The 13,739-nt window shown below is 47.2% G+C and overlaps 1 protein-coding gene across 2 annotated transcripts in view; it reads left to right on the top strand.

Annotated features, from left to right (window-relative positions):
• tg (thyroglobulin) overlaps positions 1-12,817 on the top strand; it is a 30,937-nt gene extending 18,120 nt beyond the window's left edge. The window contains exons 28-49 of one of the 2 annotated variants that reach the window (XM_088013795.1): positions 1-123; positions 195-281; positions 351-416; positions 490-627; positions 1,270-1,446; positions 1,514-1,628; positions 3,233-3,312; positions 6,088-6,225; positions 6,306-6,371; positions 8,444-8,578; positions 8,653-8,835; positions 8,904-9,108; positions 9,196-9,283; positions 9,402-9,552; positions 9,657-9,841; positions 10,700-10,873; positions 10,947-11,081; positions 11,203-11,390; positions 11,960-12,064; positions 12,149-12,289; positions 12,361-12,530; positions 12,615-12,817. The exon at positions 1-123 is cut by the window's left edge and continues 48 nt beyond it. In XM_088013795.1, the coding sequence (XP_087869921.1) occupies positions 1-123; positions 195-281; positions 351-416; positions 490-627; positions 1,270-1,446; positions 1,514-1,628; positions 3,233-3,312; positions 6,088-6,225; positions 6,306-6,371; positions 8,444-8,578; positions 8,653-8,835; positions 8,904-9,108; positions 9,196-9,283; positions 9,402-9,552; positions 9,657-9,841; positions 10,700-10,873; positions 10,947-11,081; positions 11,203-11,390; positions 11,960-12,064; positions 12,149-12,289; positions 12,361-12,530; positions 12,615-12,706 (2,942 nt within the window). In that variant the 3' untranslated portion in view covers positions 12,707-12,817. Of the gene's footprint in view, positions 124-194; positions 282-350; positions 417-489; positions 628-1,269; positions 1,447-1,513; positions 1,629-3,232; positions 3,313-6,087; positions 6,226-6,305; positions 6,372-8,443; positions 8,579-8,652; positions 8,836-8,903; positions 9,109-9,195; positions 9,284-9,401; positions 9,553-9,656; positions 9,842-10,699; positions 10,874-10,946; positions 11,082-11,202; positions 11,391-11,959; positions 12,065-12,148; positions 12,290-12,360; positions 12,540-12,614 lie in introns of both variants that reach the window. The other variant, XM_088013794.1, reaches the window with a different exon arrangement.
• The last annotated feature ends 922 nt before the right edge of the window (positions 12,818-13,739 follow it).

Genomic DNA, 13,739 nt, shown 5'->3' with positions numbered 1-13,739 from the left:
AGGACGAGGACTGGGACGTGATTGGCCAGGGACCGGCCAATAGGATCTGTGGGGCGGGGCTTAGCTACAGCAAGCAGCAGCGCAGCTTCGAGTTCGACTTTGGCGGAGAAAAGTTCACCATCAGTAAGAAAGCGATGCAGCTCGGTTTGACCGGCCCGGTCCAAACCCAGACTGAATGTTCTGGTTCTGTTCAGCTGACAGCGCTCTGCCCGGCGACAGCAGGAACAGGAAGGACTACCAGGCTGCCATCATCAGCTTCCAGGCCATCTACCTGAACACAGGTACGCCTCGGTCCTGGACCGACCCGTTTGCTCTGGTTCTGCTCGACTCACCAGGTTCCTTTGTCTCAGCTGCAGCCGCCGGTGGTTCTGGATCAGCGTCCTGCGGTGCAGCAGAGGTTCCGGCTCCTCTGAACGGTTTGATCCGCTCTGATGATGATGATGAGTTTCCTGATGAATGTTGTGATGAAGACGCTGGTTCTGTCTGCAGCGACCGTCCAGCTGAGGTTCCAGTCTCTGTCCAGCGCCGAGGTCCTGGTGGACCCTCAGAGGAAACAGCCCGTTCTCTCCTTCTGGCTCAGCAAAAACGACTACAGCTCCCAGAATGCCTTGCTCTGGTGCCTCACACGTATGCAGCTTTCTGTTTTAACAGATGCGTGGTTTCTCTCCTCTGTGGGAACTGATTTCAGGTTTCACTTCGCCTGCAGGATGTTTGTTTTTAAATCGTAACTAACAGCTCTGTGAAAGTTTAGCCCCGCCCCCAAAACGTCCGAGTGGGCGTGGTTAGCAGAGGGTGGGGCTGCTGCCTTGCCAAATTAGCAACTTTTCAGACCCATTAGTGAATTTTCAAAAAGACAATCACCAACAAATTAGCAACTTTTTTTTGTTATTAGACTTTCAGTGAGCTGGTTTATTGCTGAATGCCAGGCTGCGATGCAGACATCAACTCTGCTGGACCGTTGTAACCAATGGTAAAATGCATCTGCAATACTGCCATTCAACTGAAAGAGGGCAGCACCGAGGAAGTTTTAGGCAAAATACTGCAGAATTAGACAAGTTTTCACAAAAGGGTCAAACTTTTTGTGAAAGGTTACAAAAAGGTCAGTAGCTAGAGCTAGTAGCTCTAGCTACTAGCTCTAGCTACTGAGCCCTTATAGATATAGAAAAAGGACAGAGTGAGCCCTCTGGCTGCGTAGATGCTCTGTGTAAGGTGCAGTGACCCCGCCAGGTGGAGGCAGCGCTCAGTTGCCGTCATGGTTTTGTGTTTCAGGTTGTGATGAAGAGGAGTGGTGTTCTGTCACCGACCTCGGAGAATCTGAGTCGGACCGTTTCTTCCGCTGCGCCTTGTATCCGGACACCAGAGTCTGCGGCGGCTACGACCAGCCGATAAAACGCTCCTGTCGCCCCCTGCTGGACAGAGCGACCAACAACACCTACAGCAAGAAGGGTGAGGATGAGGCTCTGGGATCCGAGTCTGAATGAAGGACACAATGACGGTTCTGGTTCTGTTTTAGTGGATCTGAGCGGACCGGTCCAGAGTTTTTATGAGCGGGTTCCCTTTCAGAAGATGGTGTCATACTCTGTGAGGAACCGGGTCACGCTGGGACAGAACCAGCTGCTGCCTGACGGGTAAGACCAGAACCAGAACACCCGCAGGTCGAGACAGTCTGACCTCAGCACATTCAGGACAACATGGTGGACACCAGGAGACAATATGAGACAAACTCAGACATAAAGAGACAAAAACACATTCTGAGACAAAGTGAGACACTGTTTTATTTCAACAGACTGGTGGTCCACAAAGACACGATACACAGCAACACACAAAATAACATGAAATGTTATAAAAGACCTGCATACCAATGTTTCCACAGAGCCGACTTGTACCTGACAGGATGTGAAAACATTACAGTAAGACTTTTCAATAAGCTGCACAAACGACACATAAACTTGTACATCACATTTCTCACGAGTGCCTGGAGCGTCCTGACATGTTACGAACATCACTGCACAGCTGGACCTGCTTTCCTAAGCTGACTTCTCAGGGAGTCTCTAAGCGACTTTAAGTTTCTGCATGCTGGCTTTGTAAATTTACACCTCAAAGGAGATGTGTAGAGGGATGTGCAGTCAGCTTTGAACAGACTTATTATACCTCATCAGTGCACATGTGAAACTTCCTCTCCAGTGTGTTAGCCTGGGCGTACAACATGAACGCTGCCGATGAGCGTCACCATCATCACAGAGCTGCTCTGTGACCCACATATTTAGTTTAGGAACAAACATTTAACTTTTGCCCCAACAGAAAAACATCAGGAAACAAAGTTCTTCTTCTGTCCTACACAGTTTTCTTACTGCACATCATATCCCAGCCCATAGTCAGAGCAGATATCCAGTAACTGCTGAAAACCAGCACTGCTGGGTCAAAGGTCAGCCTGGTCATCAGCACACAGTTAACCAGAGTATCACCGATCAAACATCGAGTTCTACAGAGGTTCGTCCATGTTCAGGTGAAACAGGGCAGGTCAGAGAAGTGACCTCTGACCCACTGTTACTCACCAAGATGCAGAGATGACATTACCACATTTTACATCCATTTTCTGGTTAGAATACCACAAACTAAAGTTCATATAATAATATCTGGAGCACGTCTCTGATGTAATTTATCAAATAACTGGTAGCGATTGACCCAATCACAGGCCTTACAGGCATCAACAAACCCAGTTAACACAGATTCACTTTTCACTTTTTGCTTCTGCTGCCTCATCAGTTCCTAACTTGGCTTTGAAACCAAATTGATTATCTGTTGCACTAATAAACTGATTGAGACGACTCAGCAAGATTTAGAGATCACACTGTTGATCCGTAGTTATTAAGGCTACCAACTTTGCTAGTTTTGTCCTTAATTACAGGCACCAGGTGACCGATAATAAGGAATCAGGAGACGGGCCCTGGGCCATGAACCCAGAGAAACACATTGCAAGCAGCACAGACACTTTATGACTTGCATATTTCAGATGTTCTGCTGCAATGCTGTCAGAACCTGTTGCCACGCTATAGCCTGCTGGACTTCACTAGGGGTTATTATAACCGCATCACTCTTAGCAATGTTTCCCTTTCCACAATAAGACACAATGGGACAGACAATGTCAGAACCACAATGTCTCCCTCAGTTTCAGCATCATGTCTGCCTCCAAGCCTTCATCCATGTTTTCTAGAGCCGTTTCTGTTTCCAGGTTCAGGGAGTGCGAGCGCCGCTGCGACGAGGACCCCTGTTGCCGTGGTTTCGGGTTTGTCCATGAGACCAAATCAAGAGGTAAATCCAGCTGAGGTCAAAATTAGGAGATGAGCAGAATCAGGCCTTCATCTAATGATGATGATGATGGTGATGGTGATGTGATGATGATGATGGTGATGATGGTGATGATGATGATGTGATAATGGTGATGGTGATGATGGTGATGATGATAATGGTGATGGTGATGATGGTGATGGTGATGATGATAATGATGATGATGATGATGATGATGATGATGGTAATGATGATGATGTGATGATGGTGATGGTAATGATGATGATGTGATGATGATGATGGTAATGATGATGATGTGATGATGGTGATGATGATGGTGATGATGGTGATGTGATGATGGTGATGATGATGGTGATGATGATGTGATGATGGTGATGATGATAATGGTGATGATGATGATGATGATGTGATAATGGTGATGGTGATGATGATGATAATGATGGTGATGATGATGATGATGGTGATGATGGTGATGATGATGATGATGATGATGGTGATGATGGTGATGATGGTGATGATGATGATGATGATGGTGATGATCAGTGGTGGAGAAAGTACTCAAAAAATGTACTTAAGTAAAAGTAAAAGTACCACATTAACATTTTACTTAAGTAAAAGTAAAAAAGTACTGGCTTTTAAAAATACTTAAGTATTAAAAGTAAAAGTACTTGCTGAATGCATTACCTAATCCTAATACAATATCATCAAGTGAACAGATCATATTCAATTTTAATACATCATAAATGTGCCATTTTAATGAACAATACCACAGATAAAGCATGTTTTTATTATGTTTACTCTCTGTAACATAGTTTTAGACTTACTGATTCTATGCATCATAATTTCAGGGATGGAAACATCTTGTCTCCTGTCCTAACATAGCATAAACTTCACTTTTTTGCCACTAGTGGCTTTTATTTCTAAAGAAATCCAACAGAAAGGAGATGGAAAGAAAGTGGGTGGGGGAGAACATGCAACCAAGGAGCCAGTAGCAGAGTTGTAGTCAAGACCACCTACCCAAGACCAAGTCAAGACCAGCACCCCGCGCTACGCGACACAAAAACATCAAGTTTTACCTTCAAAATTGCTTCTCAAATTGATCTGAAAGATCCACATTTCCATAAAACACCTAGATATTAAATACTTAGAGCTGAAATAATTTAATCAGTAAAGATCCGTCCAGAAGAATCGGATCGTTCCTGAATGTCATATCAATGCAGATTTTGGTCACAGCGTTGTCCCATATGCGACACCTCAGTCAACACCTCCACACAATAATTCAGCGCATGAGTGACAACTTTTTTTCATCGCAGATGCAACATGTGTCTCAGTACAGCTAGCTTTGCTAGCATCACGTCCACAGATCTTACCTTTCTTTAAGCTTTTCTTCCAAGTGACGCTAAAAGTTGGACAAAGTCCCACCGTCTGTGAAAGCGAAGCGCTGCTGGTTTTACATGTCGCCATATCTTATGATTTATGCAGCGCTATTATATTACTGACAATTAGAGGAAACCACTGCGCATGTCTGGAGCTCCGTGCGAGTAAAGGTGGAGGCGATGGGTGACAACAGACACTAAGTCACGTTATTGCTCGGATTTTACGGCGCCACCTTAAGACCCTGAACTTCACATTTTAACGGAAAAGAGAGCAACGAGACTTGGATGTAACGAGTAACGGGACGGTTTAGTAGAAATGTAGTGAAGTAGAAAGTACAGATACTTACTGTAAAATGTAGTGGAGTAAAAGTAGAAAGTATCCATCATTAAATCTACTTAAGTAAAGTACAGATACACGAAAATTGTACTTAAGTACAGTAACGAAGTACTTCGTTACTTTCCATCACTGGTGATGATGATGGTGATGATGGTGATGGTGATGATGATAATGGTGATGATGATGATGATGATAATGGTGATGATGATGATGATGATAATGGTGATGATGATGATGGTGATGATGATGATGGTGGTGATGATGATGATGATGATAATGGTGATGATAATGGTGATGATGATGATGGTGATGATGATGATAATGGTGATGATAATGATGATGGTGATGATGATGATAATGGTGATGATGATGATGATAATGGTGATGATAATGATGATGGTGATGATGATGATAATGGTGATGATGATGATGATAATGGTGATGATAATGATGGTGGTGATGATGGTGATGATGATGATGATGGTGGTGATGATGATGATGATGATAATGGTGATGATAATGGTGATGATGGTGATGATGATGATGGTGGTGATAATGGTGATGATGGTGATGATAATGGTGATGATGATGATGATGATAATGGTGATGATAATGGTGATGATGGTGATGATGATGATGGTGGTGATGATGATGATGATGATAATGGTGATGATAATGGTGATGATGGTGATGATGATGATGATGATAATGGTGATGATAATGGTGATGATGATGGTGATGATGATGATGATAATGGTGATGATAATGGTGATGATGGTGATGATGATGGTGATGATGATGTTGATGATAATGGTGATGATAATGGTGATGATGGTGATGATGATGATGATGGTGGTGATGATGATGATGATGATAATGGTGATGATAATGGTGATGATGGTGATGATGATGATGATGATAATGGTGATGATAATGGTGATGATGATGGTGATGATGATGATGATAATGGTGATGATAATGGTGATGATGGTGATGATGATGATGATGATAATGGTGATGATAATGATGATGATGATGTTGATGATGATGATGTTGTGTGTTCAGGCCTGCTCTGTCTGCCTCTGATCAGCCTCGGGGTTCTAACCTGCAGTGAAAACGACGCCTCAACCTGGAGAACTCAGGACTGTTCGCCTCCTGAAGCAGAGACGTCCCCAGAGCCGTTCGGCTGGTACCAGAAACCCGGTACCAGACTCACACAGACACGCTAGCTCAGGCATGTCCTGCAGGAGGACGCAGTCATGATGAGATGTTTGTGTTTTCAGTCAATCAGTGGACAATGTCCCCGGCCCTGTGTCCTCCATTCAGCCTGAGGAACCCTAGGAACAACGGTGAGACTCTACGTCTGGTACCACCGTCTGGTGCAACTGTCTGGTGCCACCGTCTGGTACCAAGGTCTGGTACCACAGAAACATTCGCAGTGCGATCCAATCCAGCCCTCATTTTTTACATTTTGGAGCCAAAAAAATCCTCCAGAAATCCTGGAGAACCGTTAATTCAGATCGTTTCAGTCACTGGTGGGCATCGCTAACTAAAAAGCTAGCTGCGCTAACACTACAGGGCTAATGAACATTATTTCTACTAATGCTAAAACCCTGTACCAACACAGTAATTAGCAGAAGCTAATGCACCAGCTTCAACATGGTGGGTGACACCATGGTTAAATTTAGCACCTTACCGTTAACGCTAGTACTGAATAACATTTTGGCATAGCCCTTCAGTGTTGTAACGTTTCGATTAGCGCTTTAGGGTTAGCACAGTTAACTCAAAGGTTAGCTGCGCTAACACTAAAACACTTTGCTAACACGTTATTTGCTAGAAGTGAGTTCTAAGGTGATAAATTCAATCATGTTGACAATAACACAAAATGTGCAACAGCGTAGCACCTGCCGGAGATTATCTGGAACAAACGTTTCACTGCTGGTTTCAGTTCTATAGTTGTGCAGTTTTGCTAATTCTGATTTTGATTTAGCCTGACTGACCACAGCAGTACTTCAGTTAGGAAGCCACAGGACATCAGCAGATTTTAAACTGTAGAACTACAGTGATGCATTCTGGGTAAGAGGAAATGGAACTACTGCATAAACAGTCTTCACCCACTTCAAAATAAAAGCATGAATATAAATGACTAACCTTTAACAATTCTTACAGTCAACAACCAAAACTTAAACACGGACGTCAAAAATTTAAGTTTATAAAACAGCCAAATGAATTAACACTTTAAGATTTATAGGGAACTAAGAGAACTAAACAGTTTCAATATTAGAAAAAAAAAACATTAAATGCTAAGCTATCAATTAAAATTTAATTCAAATCAAAAATAACTTAAAGATACAAAAGGTAAATGTTGTAACTGGTATCAGTTCAGATTCTGATGGCTGTTACATTAGTTAGTTAGTTCCTCTGTTAGCTCCCCTGTTACCTCTCCTGTTAGCTCTCCTGTTAGCTCCCCCTGTTAACTCCCCTGTTAGCTCTCCTGTTAGCTCCCCTGTTAGCTCCCCCTGTTAACTCCCCTGTTAGCTCTCCTGTTAGCTCCCCTGTTAGCTCCCCCTGTTAACTCCCCTGTTAGCTCTCCTGTTAGCTCCCCTGTTAGCTCCCCCTGTTAACTCCCCTGTTAGCTCTCCTGTTAACTCCCCTGTTAGCTCTCCTGTTAGCTCCCCTGTTAGCTCCCCCTGTTAACTCCCCTGTTAGCTCTCCTGTTAGCTCCTCTGTTACCTCTCCTGTTAGCTCCCCTGTTAAGCTCCCCTGTTAGCTCCCCTGTTAGCTCTCCTGTTAGCTCCCCTGTTAACTCCTCTGTTAGCTCCCCTGTTAAGCTGCTCTGTTAGCTCCCCTGTTAGCTCTCCTGTTAGCTCCTCTGTTAGTTCTCCTGTTAGCTCCTCTGTTAAGCTCCCCTGTTAGCTCTCCTGTTAGCTCCCCTGTTAACTCCTCTGTTAGCTCCTCTGTTAAGCTGCTCTGTTAGCTCCACTGTTAGCTCTCCTGTTAGCTCCTCTGTTAGCTCTCCTGTTAGCTCCTCTGTTAGCTCTCCTGTTAGCTCCTCTGTTAAGCTCCCCTGTTAGCTCTCCTGTTAGCTCCTCTGTTAGCTCTCCTGTTAGCTCCTCTGTTACCTCTCCTGTTAGCTCTCCTGTTAGCTCCTCTGTTACCTCTCCTGTTAGCTCCCCTGTTAAGCTCCCCTGTTAGCTCTCCTGTTAGCTCTCCTGTTAGCTCCACTGTTAGCTCTCCTGTTAGCTCCTCTGTTAAGCTCCCCTGTTAGCTCTCCTGTTAGCTCCCTGTTAGTACATTAGCAGACACGTTCCCAGCTATGATTTAAAGCATCGTGGGAACAAGGACGGTTGGAACAAAGTTCTGCTGTGTGTCCGGGTTCTGCTGGACCCGGGTCGGCTCTCACAGCCTGAATCTGTTTCAGTCTCCATGGATGACTGGCGGCTCCTCTCAGAGTCTTCGCTCCTGATTGACGTGTCTCTCTCTACGTATGATGTCATCCACGTGAGCCGTGACATCGACACTGAACGGGAAAGGACAAGGGACTGGTGTCTCCATGGTAACTGCAGGTGATATAACCTGTTGGGATGCAGAGGTCAGAGGTGAAGTTAATGAAAGCGTGTTTCCTGTCAGCCTGCCAGGAGGCGGAGTCTTGTGTTGCCGTGTCACTCAGGGAGGCGGAGTCAGCGGTCCGCTGCATCCTGTACCCTGACACCACGACCTGTGGGCTAAGCTCCACCCCAGACTCCCTTAGCCCCGCCTCCTCCTGCCGCCTGGTGGTGAAAGAGCCCGCCCCCCAGGTCTACCTGAGGACAGGTGAGCTGATGAGCCAATCACTGAGCAGAACAGAGCATGGCAGCTCACTGACCCGAGCGTTTTCTTAGAGCGATCGCCGCAGGCTGCGTCCATCTCAGTTCCCGGTCATGGGACGCTGCAGGGCGTTGCCATGGAAACAGCAGTCGGCTCAGACAGGAGGACGGTGATCCGGTTCCTCGGAGTCCCGTACGCTCGTCCACCAATAGGAGTGCTCCGCTTTGAGGCAGCGCAGCCGGCCGATTGGACGGGAACTTGGGACGCCACCAAGCCCAGGTAGTCAATCAGAACCAGGACCAGTCTGAACCATCAGAACCTTCGGGTCAGAACTGTCAGTGACCCTCCGGTCCGTTTCGCTCTCAGGCCCAGCTGTGTTCAGCCCGGCGACGATGAGGACTCAGCTTCCAGCGAGGATTGTCTCTACCTGAACATCTTCACGCCCGCTGCCCAGGTGAGTCCTAAACACCCGACCGGGTCCGACCAGAACCAGGCCTCTAAAGAGAAACATGGAGGAGTTTCTGAGACATTAGTCCTCCGGTCCTGGAAATGTTCTTCTTCTACTCCACCAGAGAGGGCGACTCCCGGTCCTGGTTTACTTCTTCAACCCTCCAGCCAACCAGAACCAGAACCTGCTGGATGGCTCCGCCCTCGCTGCTCTGGGGAACATCGTCGTGGTAACAGCCAGCTACCGTACGGCAGCACTGGGATTCCTGACTGCAGGTGAACACACACACACACACACACACACACACACCAACACGGGTCGGCAGCCAAACACACACCTGTCTGACCCCCCGTTTCCATGGTGACTATGGTGACTACAGGTGGTCTGCATGGTAACTACGGCCTGTCGGACCAGGAGGCGGCGCTGCGCTGGGTCCACGCCCACATCTCCCTGGTGGGCGGAGACAGCGGGAGCGTGACTGTGGGGGCGGAGCGGCGCGGCGCCGACATCAGCAGCCTGACTCTGCTCTCCTCTTCGCCTCCGTTCCACAGAATGATCCTGATGGTGAGCTGCAGCAGCATCAGCAGCAGCTGCAGCTGCAGCAGGTGCAGCAGCATCAGCAGCAGCAGGTGCAGCAGCAGCAGCTGCAGCAGCATCAGCAGCAGCTGCAGCAGGTGCAGCAGCAGCATCAGCATCAGCTGCAGCATCATCAGGTGCAGCAGCATCAGCTGCAGCAGCAGCAGCTGCAGCAGGTGCAGCAGCAGCAGCAGCTGCAGCAGGTGCAGCAGCAGCAGCAACAGCAGCAGCAGCAGCAGGTGCAGCAGCAGCAGCAGGTGCAGCAGCAGCAGCAGCAGCTGCAGCAGCATCAGCAGCTGCAGCAGCAGCAGCAGCAGGTGCAGCAGCAGCAGCAGGTGCAGCAGCAGCAGCTGCAGCAGCATCAGCAGCTGCAGCAGCAGCATCACACCACGTGTGTGTGAATTCAGAGCTGCAGCCTCCTGCCTGCCACACTTACTGCTAACAATTAACAGAAATAATTTGGGTTATTTCGCTTCCATGAACGATTGGTTCATTTTAGAAGTAATATTTTCACCTTATTATTTATAAATTTAGAAAGTTTTAACAATTACAAATATTCATAGAGGTCAGTATTTTCTCCAAAACTAAACATTTAGCTTTTTTTCTAAATATTTAATTAGCAAGCTAAAGATTTATCTAACTATTAGTTTGTACCTAAAGCTAAATATTTATGTCCAAATTAAATATTTAGTTTGAAACTGTGACATTAGTTGAATGAATAACATGGTGATTCATTGTTTTCTTCTACTTCTAAATAACCCAAATCTCTGTTGTGTCTTTAATGTGCAGTGAAACCAGACGGCTGCTGAACATGTGTGATGTTCTTCTCTAACTGTCGTCCTGCAGGGAGGTTCTGTTTTCTCTCCATCTTTGGTCCAAACTGCTTCGGCCGGCAGACGTCAAGCCGTGGATTTGGCTCGAGAGCTTGGCTGCGTGACCTCTGACCTCTCTGATGACGGCCCTATGGTGGCATGCCTCAGATCGACTCCGGTTCACAAGCTGAACGCGGCTCAGACGAAGGTCAGAGTTCTGAGGTCCGGGCGGTTCTGCCGCTCCGGCTCCTCCATGTCTGACCCGTATGTTTGTGGTGCAGCTGCTGGCGGTCAGCGGTCCGTTCCAGGCCTGGGCTCCGGTCCGCAGGTTGGAGTCCGGGTCCTTCCACAGAGTGGACCTGATGCTGGGCACATCAGAACACGACAGCCTGATCAGCAGAGCACGCAGGATAAAGGTCAGAGGTCACTGCTGTTTTTATAGAGATGGACTCAGCGGCGGTCTCATGACTCAGCGGCGGTCTCATGACTCAGCGGCGGTCTCATGACTCAGCGGCGGTCTCATGACTGTGTCCTCAGGACTTCGAGGCTCTGCAGGGTCGAGGCGACAGGAAGACTGCGTTCTACGAGGCCCTGAGTCGTTCTCTGGGCGGAGCCTCGGGAAACGCGCTGCTGAAGGACGCGGCGGCCTGGTTCTACTCTCTGGACCACGACCCGTCAGCTGCTGGCTACAACCTGTTCTCCAGAGCGCTCAACAACGCCACCAGGTGACCATCAGACCAAAGAAAATACCAACAACAAGGTTTCACACTGTCAGGTTAATAAAGGTCAAAGGTCAGTGTGGGGACCATTCCACTAATGCGCCAATGATTAAGCTAATTTTTAGCTTAGCATTTTGATAATTCTGTAAATGTTTAGCACACTTAATGTTTCTGCTCAGCAAACTTTGAGTTGAATAAAGTTCATCATGTGTTGAAGTTTAAGATGTTCAGGCTGTTGGCTGTTTATCCTCATGCTCTTATTTTGAAGAGTTTTTGCAGCAGTTCTGTTTCCTCTCGTTCTCATTTTGTGTCAGTGACACATCAGCATGGTTTAAATTAGCGCTTTAGCATTAGCTTCCTCTGATTAATATGTGGCGTAGCCCCTTAGCATTAGCAGAACTAAGGCTTTACTGCTTTTGTTAGCCCAGCTAGCTTTTTAGTTAGCGGTACCCGGTTCTGGTGAGAAGTGAGAACCGTTCCTGCAGAGGAAGCAGCTTCAGCTGGGCTGATCCGGGTTCTGAGAGCAGAACCGGCCAGTTGGACTAATAACCGTCGGTCTGTGTGTCTGGCTGCAGAGATCTGTTCATCATCTGTCCCACGGTGCAGATGGCTCTCCACTGGGCCGCCAGCGGCACCAACGTCTTCCAGTACCACCAGCCCGCCTCCAGCGCTCAGGACAGGTAGGGAGCAGAGAGGACCGGGTCAGAACAGCTGTTCTGTGTGCGGGTCATGTAACCGGGCCTTTTCCTGCTCCGTCTCCACAGAGCCGATGTTTTGGTTCCTCTGGACGTTCAGTTCCTGTTTGGGATTCCCCTCCAGCCAATGAGCTCTCAGCGTTTCACCTCGTCTGATCGGCGCCTCTCATTGGCTGTGATGACCTACGCTTCCAGCTTCATACGGACCGGGTCAGGACCACATCTGGGTCGGGTCGGCCAGCAACTCACAGGCACGCTGACTCTTCCTGGTTCTGTTTCAGGAACCCAAACCCGTCCCACGTGTGGGCGGAGTCAGTTCTGCCCCGCTGGCAGCCGGTCACCGCTGAGGCTCCGCCCACCTACCTGGAGCTAAGCCCCGCCCTCCAGCATCAGCAGGGCCTGAGGCAGAACGCCTGCTCCTTCTGGAGGGAACTGGGAACCAGACTGACCAGTAAGACGGGTCGGTTCTGCTAGAACGTCTGCAGGGTTCAGATCATTTCTTCTTCTGCTTTTACCTTTCTGATCTTCTCTGCAGGTGACTTGGGGGCGGAGCCAGTCCAGATCCCTGAGCTCCCATTGGCTGCACCATCCAGCCAATCACAGACCAACAAGGACGCCTACAACTGATGACATCATCAACATGGAAACCCTCACACACATTTCCCATATTGCAGTTTGATTCATGAGTTTCTGCTGATCATTTTGTTCCCAATAATCAATAAAAGCATCTAAAACTGATTGCAGTCCAGTGTGTGATTTGTTTCCATAAACTCTGTTAAATTAAATCCTTTCCCCTGGTTGGTGTCCAGTCACTGAATACAATTTAAACATATGTTTTATATTTGATAGTATGTTGGTTCCGTGTGGACCGACTCTTCCTGACCGGGTCAGGACAACACCAGAACCCGATCAACAACCTTCTCCCTCATGTTTTTGGTTCTCACTCATTCAAATTCAAACATTTTGCATGTTTCCCTCCTGATGGTCCGGTCGACCCGGTTCTACTGGAACCAGAACATCTGCTCCTCCTCCAGCTGCTGAGGTTCTCTGAGTCAAACCAACCTGTTCCCCTCCTGACCTGTGGGGGCGCTGCACCAAGAACCACTGAAGGAAACGACACAAAAACCTCTCAGACACTGAGAGCAACTTCCTTCTTCACCAGGTGGAAACAAGATGGAGGATTTTAGCGGTTGGAGGATTTCCCTTTAGTTTTTGGCTAAAGACCAGGAGACATTTCTGCTGCTAACGCTAGGCTAGTATGTTAGCTTTCGTTGCATTTATCCAGAATGCCCTGCTCTGTCGTTCACTTCCTGCTTTTGGAGTGGTCTCTCCAGTCCGCTTGGCATTCACATTCAAACCAAACCAGAGATCACTTCATCTGAACCCAGACCGAGGTTTGGAGGACCAGAGGTCAGAGGTCAGTTAGCATTCACACCTGACTAAACGAACCAGACTTTGACTAGGCAAATATACAGGTGCTGGTCATAAAATTAGAATATTGTGATAAAGTTCATTATTTTCCATAATGTCATGATAAAAATTAAATTGTTTTCATGAGCTGTTTGCCAAAATCATCAAAATTAAAACAATAAAAGACCTGAAATATTTCAGTTGGTGTGCAATGAATCTAAAATATATGACAGTTTAATTTTTATTATTA

Source organism: Poecilia mexicana, unplaced genomic scaffold (assembly GCF_051168715.1).
Source record: "Poecilia mexicana isolate PSO_F unplaced genomic scaffold, ASM5116871v1 scaffold_16, whole genome shotgun sequence".
Lineage (NCBI taxonomy): Eukaryota > Metazoa > Chordata > Actinopteri > Cyprinodontiformes > Poeciliidae > Poecilia > Poecilia mexicana.
Note: the sequence above shows the minus strand (reverse complement) of the source record. Positions and strands in the feature narration are given on the sequence as shown.